This window comes from Paracoccidioides lutzii (assembly GCF_000150705.2).
Source record: "Paracoccidioides lutzii Pb01 unplaced genomic scaffold supercont2.85, whole genome shotgun sequence".
Classification (NCBI taxonomy): Eukaryota; Fungi; Ascomycota; class Eurotiomycetes; order Onygenales; family Ajellomycetaceae; genus Paracoccidioides; species Paracoccidioides lutzii.
In genome coordinates, this window is record NW_015441031.1 from 1 (window position 1) to 16432 (window position 16432).

Genomic DNA, 16432 nt, shown 5'->3' on the forward strand with positions numbered 1-16432 from the left:
ACTAACAGAGTAATTTCTCTGATCAGAAAATAGAAATTGATTAGCAGAAGTTCTTTTGATATAAAAAAAGTAGTCATAAAATTAATTAATTAAAAAATAAATAAAAAATATTAAATTTTTTTACTAATATATTAATATTAAAATTTTCAATATTAGCTATGAATTTTAAAGCTTTTGTGATCTTATTCTTTATTAAAATATATGAAGAAGTCATTATATTGATTAATTATTGAATTTTAAAGATAGATTAGAATATTTAAAAAAATATTTCATATTGAGGTAGCAGTTTACATTAAAAATAGCAGACCTTCATATACGAAGGTCTGACTAGAGGTTGATTATAAAATCAATCACTAGGGCCTGGTTAATAGTTAAGTTACTAGTTTTTAGAGGACTGTTATCAACCTCGTTACATTGTATGACTCTAAGTGAGCTAGCTACAACTAATAAATATATAAGTGCATATGACCTCAGGTAGTCAGAGAATTCTTCAACACTCTCCTATGTTATGATGAGTCTGAGCTCTGCTCTATCCCCTACTGAATGTCTTCAAATCTATAATAAAAATTAAATACAAGAATCAGATACTATTTTCTCTATTAGAAAAAGCTCTATTTTATTTCTATATTATAACTTTGCAAAAAAAGCACACAATTATTCTTCTAACTCATATTATCATTACACCTTCTTAGAGACAGCAAAATAATGTAAAATCAATCATTCTCATCAATGAGATCAGACTTTTATCAATTCTGTTTTCTCTATAAATTCATTGTAAACTGGCTTCAACAGAGACTTTGTAAATCTATCTACTTTATTTACTGTAGAATCTATATGTGAGAGCTCCATCTCTCTCTTCTCAACCAGGTTATGAAGTATATGGTAATAAATCTCTCTATAATGAAATCTTTATATTAAAAACTCTCTCTTTGTCAAATCAATAATATCTTTATTATTCACCTGCAATATTGTGCAGATCTTTGACTTCTCTTTCATTAGATTTGCATCTTGCAGCATATCATTCAAATAAATGCTCATATATAGTCTAACTAGTAGTGATATATTCTACTTTTATTGTTAATTTTGTAGTTGATGTTTACTGATATGAGTACTATGATATTGAGAATTTATTAATCATAATAATATAGTCAGATGTTGATTTATATTGAGAGTCTGCATCTGCTCAATCTGAATCACAATAAGCAACTAGCTGTAGATTTCTATCATCTCTCTCATTTTTATAAACTATTCTCAGAGCTTTCATCTTCTTTATATAATGAAGAATGTGCTTCAGAATCACTTAGCAGTTCTTATTCAGGTGTGAGTTAAACCTTGATAAATAATTCACAGCAAATGTCAAATCTAACCTTGTGCTTGATACAAGATATTGAAGTGATTCAAGTCTCTGATGATACCTTGTAGCTGTAAACTCATCTTTCAATTTATCATCTCTTTCTGAGGTAAATTTAAGTCATATACCTGTTATCATAGATGTATCAGTAGAGTTAATCTTATTCATCTTAAAATCTTCAAGAATCTCTTCAATATAGTGAATTTATGAGATTGCTAAATAATTATTTGATCTATGTTTGATGTTCATCTCAAGATAAGACTTGTCTTCTTTAATATTTTTTGTATCAAATTTCTTCTGTATCTCACTCAACATTTAATCTAACTCTGCCTCTTTGAAATGTATAACTCTGCAATCATCAATATACAGTATTATATAAATCTTGTAAATAGAATAAAACAGAAATCCTTTATCATATTTTGAAATTCTGAATCTCAGTGATGTGAGATGCTCTGTCATCACAAAATATTAAACTCTTGTAGCTTACTTCATATTATATAAGCTCTGTTTAAAAAGATTCACCAGTTCTTCTCTTTCATATTTAATACTTGTAGATAATTATATATAGATCATTTTATCCTGTGACAGTATATTATTCAAAAATACTGACATGTAGTCAATTGACTTTGATTTCTAATCTTTTGCAGTTGATATAGTGAATAGAGAGCAACTTGTAAGCTCTGAGATAACTACAGCATAGAGCTTGAAGTAGTAAATACTCTGCTGCTGCAGAAATCCTCTAATCACTCAGCAGACTCTAAAATAAATTGTTTTATCTCTATTATTTAACTTATGATCAAATATTCATTTGTCTATCAATACATTCATCTCAGACATCTTTTCAATGATAATGTATGTATAAGAGGCTGAACCTCTAGATTCGCTCTGGCTGGCTGACTCAGCCTAGCCATCATTTGCACGTGCGCATGTGATCATGCTACGCGAGCTTGCTTAAGCTTGTGTTCTCATCTCATTCTTTTCTTCCCTTTCCCAAGCAATTCGTCCTTGTTATATAGGAGGACTAGCCTCTAGTTCTTAGAGCTTAACCCTCTACAGTATGTCTTCTTATTCTCAAATATTTTAACTTCTTTTCTTATTGTCTCAAGTCAGTGATTTCAATCTGAGCTCTTCTTTGCTTGTGTCAGATTATTTGAGCAATTCATAAACATACTCAGGACAAAATCTGTATTATTGATAGATATCTTAGATTTATTATTCTTGACTAGCTTTGTCTCATTGAGCAGATAGACTGAATCAATGACATTCTTCAGATCATCATTAATTAACATCTTCAGAATCTCAGATTTATCTTTTGCTAGTTGTTTTAACAAACAGTGACATCAGTCATTCAGAGAGTCAACAACATTTAATTTCTCTGATAGTTTGATGTCTTCTCTCATTATCTTAACAGCTTCACTCATAGTATTTGCAGAAATAAATTCTGTAATAAGATCTTCATCAAAAATAACATCTTTAGTAATATCTAATTTGCATTCTTTTAAGTCTCATATATGATATTGATGTAATTCTTAATAACTCATCAATTATTACTTCTTGTCATCTGTTCTGTCTGCAAGCTTATTTGTCACTTTTAGATTCTTCTTGTAAATCTTGCATTCTCACCTGCAGATTCAATGAGTTGATGATTAGACTTCTATTTAGACTTCAAAAGATATCAATGAACTATCATCTTTGCAATCAAAAATCTTTGTCAATATATAGAATGTATTTATCAATATTATAGCTGCCTGCATTGCTTCATCTCAAAGCTTTCTGATAAACTCATTATTAAATAGTAGACTTCTTGTCTTATTTATCATTAATCAGTTCATATGTTCAGCAGAGTCATTTGATTGAGATGTATTTGAAGTTGTCACTTTATACACTATCTTCTTATTCTTGCAAAATACTTTGAGATTATCACTTTTGAACTCTCTGTCATTATTCTAGTGCAGAGTCTCTATAGACTGTTGAGATGTTATCTCAATCATATCAATGAAGCTCATAAGTGCTGATGTTACCTTTGCTTTTATGACACTCAAAATAATTCATCTAAAGAAACTGACATCATCTGTAATTCTTATTCAGTATCTTGCATCTTCTTCAGTGAGTAGATTTTCTTCATCATATAGTGTTTTTTCTTCTTCTACAAGATTTACAAAAAATCTCATTACTGATTTGACAGCTCTGCTCATTGAAGTAAAGAATAAATAAGTTATTTTTGCTTGCATACCTGTCTTGCAGAATGAAAAAATTCTTGAATCTCTTATCTGCATCTTTAGTCTAGAATCTGCAGTCATTTTTGATATATTCACTGAGTTTATATGACTCAGCTTTTAATGTTACTATGTCATTGTATATTTCAAAGTCTTTATATCTTCCTTGAGCAACTTTATTAGAGAATTATCATTTGATTGCAAGATACATACAGGTTCAAAATCATCATTTGATATTGCACAATGAATCAAATCTCTTAATGCTGATGATTTCTCCATCACATAGATATTCTTTCATTCAAATGCACTGTGAAGCCTGTCATTTTGTCAGAAGACATCATCAAAATTGAATGATTATTAGTGTATGTTAATTGTTTAAAGGTATAATCTTTATGTATAAGTTTTCTGAGACTCATCAGATTGATCTTCAGGTTTGAAATATAATGAACATTATTCAGTTCAATATCTGATTTCTCAGTTGAGATGCACACTCTCTCTATATCTGCTACTGATATTGTAGATTCATCTGTTATCTTCAACATAATATTTATTTTTTAAAATATAATCTAAATAATATTTTTCAGAGATGTGGTATGAGCTTCTGATCTGAAGTCTAGAATTCATATATTCTCTATCACTTTATCACTGAAATAAATCATCTTTTATACAGAGAATACTTGCTTCACAATATTATAAACTGAAGTAGTACTGTCTTTATTCTTATTCTTATATTTATTTTTTTCTTTATAATCTATATAAAATATTTTTTTGAATATTTTATTTAATAGTCAGTCATGAGATATTTTGTCTTCTAACAGTAATAGTATGTTTTTTTCATATTGTTGCTATTCTGCTTGAACTTCTTATCTTTGTCTTTGTGTTTAATTATCAAATTCTTATTCTTACTTTTATTTTTTTTTTCATAAATCTTGAGTATTAGTTGCAGAATATTTTATATTTATCAAGACAATGTTCTGTTCAGTAGCTGATAGATGCAATAAAATATCTCAACACAATCTCATGAAATTTATTTCAATATTGCAGATGTTAATATCTTTTTCAGTATGATTCATTTTATCTCTGATAAATGATGTTTATTCAGCACTAATATCAGTTAATAAATGATCAAAAAGAATAAAATCTTTAATCTTATATCTCAAATGAATGTATTCAGTTCAAATAATGATCAGACATTCTATAAAAACTTTATCTAAGTTTTTTGTCTTAATTATCAAGCTAATCAGTTTCTTAAATAAATAGATACAGTAGATTGCAGATATCTTTAAGAAGTTCTCTTTTATAATTTTTTATAAAATATATACTGACAACTGATGATCTGAGAGTATTATAAAATAAAATCTTACTTATAAGAAGATTAAAGACAATATATAATTATAAAGTCATATATTTCTTTTAATTCAAAAATATTGCATATTCATATTGATATTATTCTTCAGGACAAATTATTTCTCATTAAAAATATCATTGATTTCAGATTGCTTAGCAATTAGTATCATCTCTTCTCTTCACATTAAATAGTTTATGAAATTAGCCAGAATGACAGATTTCTTGATATACTTTATTTGATCTCTAAGTTTAGTCAAGATCTTCATTATGACAGTAGCTTTGTTCTTTTTTTTATAGATAGTTTGCAAGATCTTCACTCATTTCATTGTCATCAGCATTGATAATGAGTGTCTCTTGCTAGCTCTCATTATTTCAACTTCTTACTGAAGTTTTGTAACTTTTAATCTCATCAGAATTTCTTCACTAACTCCTGACATCTAATCATTAGAATCAATTATATTTTCTGATATTTCATCAATCAGGTTTTTGTATGTGTTATTAGACTTGTCTGATTCCTTCAGAATTGTCTTGTCTATTTCAAATGCTCCAGAGACACTTCTACAGACTGTAATAAGTGTAGGCAGTGAACCTGCAGGCTCTAAAGTTCTATTCTCCAGGGTCCTATTCTTAGATCCTCAGTTTTGTCTTCTTTTTGGCATGTATTCTTCTGTCAAATCTGGCGTTCCACCTGAATGTAGATTGACCATCAATGTTGTCCAATTGTTGTTCACGTTTTTCATTGTTCATTCGTAGCTGTTCCTCACGTTGTTCGCAGTGAAAGACCTCAGAGAATTTAAGGGTCTCATAACCTCTTAGAGGACCATTATCAACCTTGTTACATAGTGTGACTCTAAGCGAGCTAGCTACAACTAATAAATATATAGGTGCACGTGACCTCGGGTAGCCGGGGAATCCTCCAACACTCAAGATGCCCTGCTCAACCATCCATTTTCATATTCAATTGATAATTTGGCTTTGGAAAGTTGTGGTCTTGGCTTTTACCCATCATAAAGAATAACAGCTACTTTATATGCAACCACCTTCACATCACTCGCTTACTGACATGAGGTGGAAGGCGTGAGCTCCAGTTCTGTAACGCACAGGAGGTGCTGGAGGCTATTGTCAATCACTGTTCTCCCACACAGAATGCCTGATGATACAGTTGCCGTCCATGGCAGAGATATCAACCATTCTTACGTTAGTTGATGTCGTAATTGTTGGCAAGTGCCCTCCTATCTCAGCCAGACACTCGGGGGAAAGAAATATAAAAACAATAAAAGGAGCCCCCCCCCAAAAAAAGGGGGGGGTGGTGGGGCACCCCCGTTGTTGGACGATATTAACTGGTGCTACCACCCTTCAGGAAATGGACCTGCTGCAATGATACTCTCCTACATCCTGCACGGCCACGTTCCATTTTACAAACCGGAGAAACCCCATCCAGATCCGTTACTCCATGCGAAGCTGAAGCAAAATCCTCAACTCCTTCACCTAGATATCGAGTATTTACAAGCCATTTGGGAGCCTCCCGCTTTTCATACTCTACTCAAGCACTTCCCATTAACGTTCTTCTTGATCCTCTAATCCGGCCGAATGGGGATGACGATGAAGGGACAGAAACAAGTCTCCAATGGCGGTACATGCCAGAAATGGCTACATCACACCTGGTTTTCGGAGATGTAGATCAACCTGGGGGACAATGGACGGACTGTCCAGAGGGCACAACTGCAGATGTTCGGTCCCTAATCTATGCTGGAATGCTCTCCCTACCAGGTTACAGCTTCTCTGAGCACCATGAACAAGTCCATGGCTGCTCTTTACCTCCCTTTACGAGGCCATCAAGACAGGCTGTTGCGGAATATCTGGCGGCATATTCCATATCCGTAGGAATATCCGGGTCAATTCGATGCAATGAGGAAATCCAGGGCATTGTTCGCACAGAGAATGGTTTCTATATTGGATCACATAACATCACCTGCAACAAACTAATCCTCGCATCTGGTGTGTTTGCCGAGAGCATACCTCCGACGCCATTGTTGCTACCCCTGCTTAGATTGCCATCTCCTTCCCCAGTGCTATCACGTCCTGCACCTCTCCTGGTCGTCGGGTCCGGGTTTTCCGCGGCAGATGTTATAATATCATCCCATCCAAACCAAAAAATACTGCATGTTTTCAAATGGGACCCAGATACCAATCCATCGCCTCTGAGAAGTTGCCATCAGCAAGCCTAGCCAGAGTACGTGGCTATTACAGACTCATGAAACGAGCATTTGTACAGTTGAATCAGAATGGCTCATCACGGTCCCCGAAACTTGTAGGTGGAACTTCCATCCCGTTTCTCGAAGGCAGAAATTGGGAAGACGATTATGAGGGCATTCCGAACACGATAATCACAGATGTTGTATTGGATTATGAGACAGCACTGGTAGCATTCCGATGCCAGGCTGGGATCACCTTTTCTCGCAAAGTGAGTGGGTTGGCATATGTGGTTGGCCGACAGAGCACATTGAGCTACCTCAGCAACAATTTGCTAGCTGAAATATTCGGAAAGCAGTCACTAAAGGAATGCGAACGAATATCGAGGAAAAGAATGCGTGCACGGGCCTTGGAGGGTTTAGAGGTGACAAACAACGTATTTATCATTGGCAGTTTAACTGGAGACTCGCTGATCAGGTTCGCCTATGGCGGCTGCATCTATGCCGCTGGAAGGCTCATACAAACGGACTTAAATATCCAGATTGAAGAGGAATGTTCGCAAAATTCCGGCCCGAAAACAGCAGATAGCGAACAAAGGATAATTCAAAGTGGCAGAGGTGAACGTAACCATATAGTACTTAACGCAAATGAATCGGAACTGCAAAAACATGTCGAACGTGATTTGGCGGCAATTTGGGTTAAAAGTTGGTGGGATTCTATGTTTTCGTTGATTTTTCATTGATGGTTAGAATATTCCACGCGCATACATATCAATGAATATAGTTTTAAAATTGTGGCAAATACTTGCTCAAGCATTATTTGGGACCCATGAGCAGCAACGGTGAAGAAACACCTCTGTTTTTCAATGCAATCAAGTTAGAGAGCAGAGGATAAAATAAAATAATAAAATAAATAAATAAATAAATAAAGGGGAGGGGGGAAAGGATACTTCTTTTCAACCCATACGCTGAAGTTGGTCATTTGGCGGCCAACGGACCTGGGCGAAAAGTGAGGCATCTCTTGATGCTCTGTAGGAACTTTCGCGTGATTTCGTCACTCATGATATGTGCCTGTCCCTTGTCGCTCTCATGGAGTTTCTCTCGAGCGGATCTCTCGTGAATACCAACCATAGTAACACCAATAGGCCAAGCCCTGAACAATATAATTAGTGGGAGGGAAGTGAAAACGATGTGTAAACAGCAGGGGTTAGAAGGTTTTGAAGGAATTTGTACGACTGGAGCTACTTACGCCTTTCCAATGCTAAGTCGAAGATAGCCATCATTTGCGTCGACATAGCGTCTGTCCTGCGCATTGCGTACAATTTCCACCACTGGTTCAAGTATGCTCTCCTCCAAATCCCCCTTCTCGAACTTCCTGAATAGTGGTCGCATGTTCTCTCGGGACTGCACCATGGCATTATAAGCTTGCTTACCCTGGTAGCTCTGTTTGACAGCTGCATCTCTTTTCGCCAAGGCAATTTCCCATTCCTTTAGAATCATTGTGAAGTAAGATGCCAGTTGTCGGAAGACGAATTTGCGACCTTCGTCATCTTTTGGCAGTTTAGACGGAACTTTCATTTCCGCCTCGGGAACAAGAACAAGGGTCGTGGGGATTGGGCCTTCTGAAGCCTGAGGTTGGGGAGTGAGAGATCGTTGAACAAGTCGTCGATAGCGCTTTACACGAGCTTTGTGACCTTCTCCAAAGAGCCGTGCAGGCTCTCCTGCAGCTCTCAGCTTGTCGATTACCTCATTTTCATTGGGGTCTCTCTCGTGGTCTTCCAAAGGTGTTATATTTTTCGAATCAGTTGGACTCCCTTCGGGTATTTCAGGCAGGCCCAATCTCCTCCGCCGCGCTCTCTCCTTGGCTTCCGCTTCTGCTTCTCTCTTCCGCCTTGATTCCTCCGCCAATCGTCGTCTCTTCTCTTCCCTCTCTCTTGTCTTGTGCTCCTCCGCCTCATCCAACTTACGCTTCAGCTCAGCACGTTGTTCACGTTCTTTGCGTAGCTTCTCTTGTTCAGCGTTGTATGCGGCCAATCTAGCGGCTTCGAGTTCCGACCGTTTCACGTACTGTTTTCCGGAGCCCGAGGAAGGGGTGGAGGTTTGAGGTGACTTGGCCTTGGATATTTCCTTGGCCATCAGAGTAGCAAAATCCATGGCTGAGGACAAGAAGATGCAAACCAAATGAAGCTGTATCAAGATAAAGGAAAATCCAAATCTCACTCGATTTGAGGGGATGAAATTGTTAAAGCAAAATTAAGGGTTGACTATTCGTGGTTAATGAAGCGTTGCCATGTAACTACTTACTCAACATCGTATAAACACCCGCTAGTTATGCGATAATACGTAATACGAAAATATAACAGTTGGGTATCCACTCGTTCGTAAGTTCTTGCTCAATTAGCGTGATTTCAATTAGTGTATATTATATGGTTTCTCATTGAATAAGGAAGGTAACTTTGGTATTAGTGTGTATTAAGGTAATTTATAAAGCACTAATTAAAGATTTGTGTCATTACTGCTAGATGGAGTAATCTCATGAAATTCATCCCAACATCAAGTTTTCAAACGGAGAGACATATTTTGACATGCTGAGCAACCAGAATATGATCTTAATGTCTGTTTATTTTGTTGCTGATTTAGCTTCCATTTATACTGACATGAGGCACAAACTGATTGCTTTGATAAAACAATCTATTGATAATTTAAATCAAAATTCAATTATTGAGATGAAAGATAATCATGAATTTTAGATATGAATTCAAAAAGTTGTTGATGAAGTCATTCATGAAAGCTTATATAAGAATGCAGATTCTTTTTTGGAACACTCTGTTGTTTGCTTTTTATATATATATTGAAGTCTATAAATATTATGTCAGACCTATCCGCCTTCTTATGTAATTCACACTGTATATAACTTCTATGTAGCTAGTGATCACTATATAATCAATCAAGCAATTTATCCTTCACAGGTTATGAGACCCATTTTGCACAAATAACTGCCAATTCAGGGAATTCTTGTCAAATATAGTGTATATTAATTGCTGCTCACTTCATTTAATATAATATTGTCTTATTTTATATCAATTGATTGATTTGATGTGCTCTTATATTATTATTTTTTTCTTTCTATATTTAATCTATTTACTTAGTAAGTGAAAGAAAAATCTGCAACTCAATAATTTTTCAGTGACTAATCACACAAGAATGTGTCAATCCACTCAATCAAGCTTATAGGCAAGAATCTCACTGAATAAGATTACTCTATTATAAAGAAGATTAATATAATATGATAAAACATATAATGACTTGCTTACAGTTATGATTGAGTCAATTCAGTCAATCTGATCAATCTGAAAATGATCAAAGAGTTCTGAGCTCACTGACCCTCTCAGAGGCATTCAATAGTTTCAATATTGAATCTTTCAAAACATCTGATCAGCAAGCTGGGCTGATTACAGCCTTTATAATAATGAGGTTAGTCTGCTTACATCATATTGAATATGCTGATTCAACTCCTTCAGAAGATGAGGTGAAGACATCTGTAATGATCTCTAACTCACTGCCAGCAACTAACTCTGAAGAATTGCAACTGAGGAGATTGGATCTTGAACATCAAAAGATTGATTTAGAACTTCAAAAAGAGAGGTGCAAAGAATTACAGCTTCAACTTCAATTGAAGAGACTCTGTGCTCAGAATGACAAAGTCATGATGCTCACAAATTCATCAGTGGGTCAATCATTAGCATGGGATCTGAACTTGAGGTCTTGAATGCAATATAATCTCTATGACCTGGATAGCTGCATCAGCAAGGTGATCAGCCAGTTCAAACAGGATACTAAATATGCCATCAAGTCAAACACTCTGGTCAGATCTTTAAATTACCTCTCCTGGCATGTGAATATGAAGGCCAAGCTAATTGATGCTCAATGCTGGGTTATATTGAAGGACAAGCAAGTCAAAAGTCCTGATGAGGACCTTGAATAGGTTTTTTTTTGGAAGGCCAAAAATTGCTGACTTTACATATTCATTTTGAATGCAATGGCAGCCAGCATTAGACTCTGTTTTAATAAATATGATGAGAGCAGAATTACTTATTTTCTTTGATACACAGTTGAGGAGGAGTTTTTCATCCTGAGAACACAGCTCTGTAGGGAAATAGTACTAATGTTTACATCAATGAGTGGTGTCTAAGTCACTGACATACATATATTTTTCAATAAGTTCAATGATGTTATTATGAAATTGGAAATACTTGATATTTTACTGTCAAATGACATGGTATTTCACATGTTCTATTCTGCACTTCTCAATATATGGTGAAACTACATGTAAAAGAAAATTGAAGAGGTATAAAAGTTCAAATCAAAGTCTGTCATGTTGAATGTTCAGTCAATTATGAAGGAAATACACTCTCAATTGAATCTTTTCAAAGAGGTCAAGAAGGCTGCTCAGGCAGCTAATTCTTCAGTTAATATGGTTTAGGCCAAAACCACAGCTGCAGGTTCCAATAATAGCAGAAATATCTAAAATATTTTGATCTGTGAGGGTTGACCCAGGGGATGTGAAGACTATTAAATGAGTGAACATTTAAATTTCAACCTCTTAATCTGCCTGGAATGTGAGCATCATCATGGCAGACTCTGCTGAGCAGCCAATCCAGATAGCATCTCTGAAGAATGAAAAATCACCAACACAGTGAGAATAGAGAAATATAATAATAAGAAGAATAATGAGGGCAAAAAGACTCTGTTAACTGCAAATGACAGCTCTAAAATATTCCAAATGGTAAATCTAGTGCAGGTTATTAAGGTGTCTATGTACTCTGCTGAACCAATTGCCAACTCACTCATCATATGAGATAGCAGAGCTGAATGTCATATTGTAAGTGATCAATCATGATTTTCCTGAATAACAGAGATTAGTGGCTCTATGATTCAAGTGATCAATAAGACTACTTTGAAGGTTCAAGGGATTGAGGTCGCCTCCATCCCAGTCAGGGAAAGATTAATTGAATTTAATCATGTCTATTTGATGCCATACTTATCTGCCAACCTCATATCTGCTGGTCTATTGGAGCATCAGAGCTATATTTACTGTAATCTGCAGGTGAATGCTGAAAATTACTTTGAGATAATAGTATCTACAGGAAATGATACCTTCTATGTGAATTTGAATTCCAATAATATATATGTTCTATCTGGCATCTTCTCTATGTTCAGAGGTATTATGAATGATCTAGAACTTGAACCACTGATATACTTGACAGTCTCAAAGCCCAGGGTGATATCAACAGATTATGATCTAAATGCTGCATCACTGAGTCTTTTCAACTGCAATGATGTGGAGCAGCTAATTAACCTGAAGGATTCAGATACTAATATCTTCATTTTGTCCCTATCAATTCAACTACCTGCTATTATGCTGAAGCAGCTACTGATTGATGAGTGACATCAGTAATTGGGCTATATTGATGAGAAGAACCTAATTAAAATGTTATAAAAGTTCTGTTTTGAAATCATTATCATCAGTCTGAAGAAGCTCTCATTCTGTACTATGTGTATTAAAGCCAAGCATAAATATGCAAGTTATACAAATACCCTGCTACACCTATACTGTGCCAATCACAAAGGTCTTAAGATCTGGGTAGACCTATTTAGAGGTGGAGAAACACTTGATAATGAAGAAGATACACCATTTTATGCAGGTAAGAAGCTCATGATGATGATCACTGACAATGTCACACAAATGCAGTAGACTTTTCTATTGAAGTATTATAATGAGGCTCTAAAATATATACAGATCTTCAATCAATTTATGAAGAATCTGCTCAATCATGATGTTGTGATTATTCACTCTGACTGCAGTGAGTTGAATTCAAATGCTGCAGCTGCCTATATGATGAGTGAGAATATTAAATAAAAATCAATCTCATCTCATACTTTGCAACAAGATAGTGTGTTCAAATGTTTTATTGACCTGATTATTGAAAAAGTCTGAATGTTATTAATAGATTCCTCCTCCCCTCCTAAGATGTGGGGTGAGGCGGTAATTGTGATAACTGAAATACTTAATCTTATGCCAACATCAGTCAAACTCTATAACAGTGTAAAGGATTCAGATCCAAAGCTGGTTACTTCATATGAACCTTGGCTCAGGGCCCTGCCCTCTGCATATGGAATTCACTGATGAGGGTGCAAGGCTTATTTAAAAATAGTGCTCAAGCTGAATATAAAGATGGCCTTGCAATCACAGAAGCTTATATTTACAGACTATGATGGCTTTACTAATTATAGATTAGTCAATCCTTCTAATGATCATCTTTACATGTTAAAAGATGTGATATTTCAAGAAGATCTTCATTTGATGGATTCTCTGGCTCTGCCTGAGCAAGGTATCAAGAACCTGCCTTCTGCCATTCACATGGCTGCAGTTGCAATCCCCTTCACTCAATATGATTTATCAACAGACAATTTTATAGTAGATAAGGAGTTTTTATCTGCCCCTTCAGTAATTCTACACTCTACAAATAATTAGTAGATAGACTATGAGATTACTGTGTGAATTCTAACATTTTTGATGTGAAATACTACTGCCCTCTTAGGGTCTGTTTTTGAAATGGAAGATCCTTCAATGCTCACTAAGAATATTACTTCAGTGAGGAAGGCCTCAATGAGAGATTTTACTGACAATTTGACTGATGTCCCTGTAGATTCTGAGATCACTGACTTGCCAGTTTCAAAGAATCTCACCTGGGCTCAGGTGTCTGCAGATTGGAAATATTACTTCCATGTCTGCATTAAGGAGATTAACCACCTTAAGTAGATTAATGCATAGCAGCTAGTTGAAAGGACCTCAGATATGGTGATTCTACATGATTAATGAGTGTTTGATAAAAAGATTAATAATATAGGTAGAATCAAATGATATAAGATCTGCTGAGTAGTCTGCAGCAATTATCAAGAAAAGAGTGTCAACTATTTGAAGATATTCACATCAGTTGTATTGGCCTCCACCTCCTGAGCACTTATGACAATCTTGATATTTTGAGAATAGCACATTCTGCAGATTGACATGATTACAATGTTCTTAAATGCTCAGCTTTCCACTAATGAACATATATATATGCATCAACCTGCCAGGTTCTGTGAGAGATGTGGTGATCTGGTATGTAAATTGATGCAGAGACTATATGGCCTGAAGCAAGCAGCACTATTATGATATGAGAAGCTATGAAAAATACTATTGAAAACAGACTTCTGTGTCAGTTCTCATGACACTGATTTTTTCATAAATGATATCTGCAAGGTCTATATAACTATCTATGTAGATGATATTCACTTATATAGTCTGAATATATCAGATATTGAATAGACAAAAGCTCAAATCACTACTAATTATAAGATTAAGAATGTGAGTAAATTGAATCAGTATTTGAGAATGAAGATTGATCAGAATGCTGAATCTTTATCACTGTCCCAGCTACTGTTCATAAAGAACCTGCTTGAGGAATTCTCAATAAATGACTGCCACTCAACATTCTCTCCTATGGAGAAGAATGTTGATTTCATAAGTGATAATGAAGAATCAATTGCTTATACAGTGGAATTTACATTACATTCTTATCAATCAGAGGTTGACTCTCTGCAATATCTCACTGCTAACATACATCTTAATATAAGCTTCACTGCTAGCTTCCTAAAAAGATTCAGCTCCTGCATTACCTTAAAGAACTGAGTGGCATTCAAGTAAATTCTTAAATATTTACAAAGCATGCCTGACATAGGTGTGTTCTACTGAAAACATATAGATATAGAATCTATGGCATTCACTGATGCTGATTGAGTGGGCTGTGATTCAGGTTCCTACTTCATCATCAGATATGTCATTTATATAGCAGGAGATTCTGTTGCTTGGTAAAGCAGGAAGCAGACAGATGTTTTGAAATCATCTACTGAGGTCAAATATATTGTATCCTCAGAGACTGCTTATAAGCTTGTCTGCCTCTGGGAATTGCTGGAGGATACCAGCTTCATGCTGTCCCAGCTCAATAATTTTGATAATAATGACAGCCTGATCAAATCACCAGCCAATAAGCTAATATATACAATTTAAGTGAATAATAAATCAGTGATTGAACTGGTCAAAAGTGAGGCTATTCCATGTCAATTTAAGCATATAGAGGTCTACTTCTATACTCTTCAGAATCTTGTCTGCAAGAATAAAATCTTGATTAATTATATCCTGTTCACTGAGAACGCAGCAGACAGGCTGATCAAGCTACTTGAGATGACTAGATACACCCTATAGCAGCAGATATTAGAAGATACAGTAAGCAAGCAGAAATGATTATATGAAGAAAATGACTGATTTTTCAACAATAAGAGTTTTCCAGTCAAATTATGTACTAATACCTAGCTACAGGTTATTTTTTGTATGTAATTTTGAGTATAGTTATATCAGTGAGTGGGGGTGTCAGATTTATCCACCTTCTTATGTAATCTGCATTGTATATAACTTTCGCGTAGCTAGCAATCGCTACATAATCAATCAAGCAATCTATCCTTAACATATTAACTGCTGTAGAATCAGTAAGTCAGTAGGAAAAAAAAAGTTAAATTTAATAGATGATTTAATGGCTAGTATATGTTATATGATATTGATTTGCTAGATTCACTTTATTTATAGTATGACTATAATCATCTATAATGATAGAAATTTTTAAACTCTTTTGTGAATGATCTTTAAAAATCTTTTATATAATTTTAGCATTTAATGAAAACTCTTTAAATCACTTTCAAGTACATTCAATAAAAATGTTCAGTAAATAAAATATAATCAGTATTAATATTATATTATTATTTTGTCAGACAAGATAGAATATTTTCATTTTCAATAATATACAGAGTATTTTATATAATAGCTGCTGTATACTTTCTAAGTTCATATAAAAAAAATAAAGACTAATTTAATTAAATAGTTCTATAAGTATTATATTTCTTCTTATATAGTATTTTTAATAAAGCAATGAAAATAAAATAGTTGTCAAAATAAACTAAGTAAGAAGTTACTTGCTAAATGATAGAAATTTTATTACTTATAGAGAATTTAATAATAAACTCAAAAGATAACTTTGTGAGTGATTTGATGATAGATTTAGTAAATATTTTAATAGATAACTCAGTAGATACCTCAGTAGACATCTTAGTAGATGACTTAGTAAATAGCTCAGTAGATAGCAGCTTAATGAACACTTAGTAAACAGTGTAGTAGACAATAGCTCAGTGAATAACTCAGTAAACAGCTCAGTAAATAGCTTAGTAAATAG

At 34.6% G+C, this 16432-nt stretch overlaps 3 protein-coding genes across 3 annotated transcripts; 2 read left to right on the plus strand and 1 right to left on the minus strand.

Moving 5' to 3' along the window:
• Window positions 1-6560: 6560 nt before the first annotated feature.
• Window positions 6561-7849, plus strand: PAAG_09111 (hypothetical protein; the record flags this gene model as incomplete). Its single annotated transcript, XM_002788928.2, has 2 exons — window positions 6561-7018; window positions 7099-7849. The coding sequence occupies 2 exons, from the start codon at window positions 6561-6563 to the stop codon at window positions 7847-7849; spliced, it is 1209 nt and encodes a 402-aa protein (XP_002788974.2).
• Window positions 7850-8084: 235 nt separating this feature from the next.
• Window positions 8085-9260, minus strand: PAAG_09112 (potassium channel regulatory factor; the record flags this gene model as incomplete). Its single annotated transcript, XM_002788929.2, has 2 exons — window positions 8085-8259; window positions 8356-9260. The coding sequence occupies 2 exons, from the start codon at window positions 9258-9260 to the stop codon at window positions 8085-8087; spliced, it is 1080 nt and encodes a 359-aa protein (XP_002788975.2).
• A 1315-nt stretch (window positions 9261-10575) lies between these two features.
• PAAG_09113 (hypothetical protein) lies at window positions 10576-10875 on the plus strand (the record flags this gene model as incomplete). Its single annotated transcript, XM_002788930.2, has 1 exon — window positions 10576-10875. One exon carries the CDS (start codon window positions 10576-10578, stop codon window positions 10873-10875), a length of 300 nt encoding a protein of 99 aa, XP_002788976.2.
• Between the last annotated feature and the right edge of the window lie 5557 nt (window positions 10876-16432).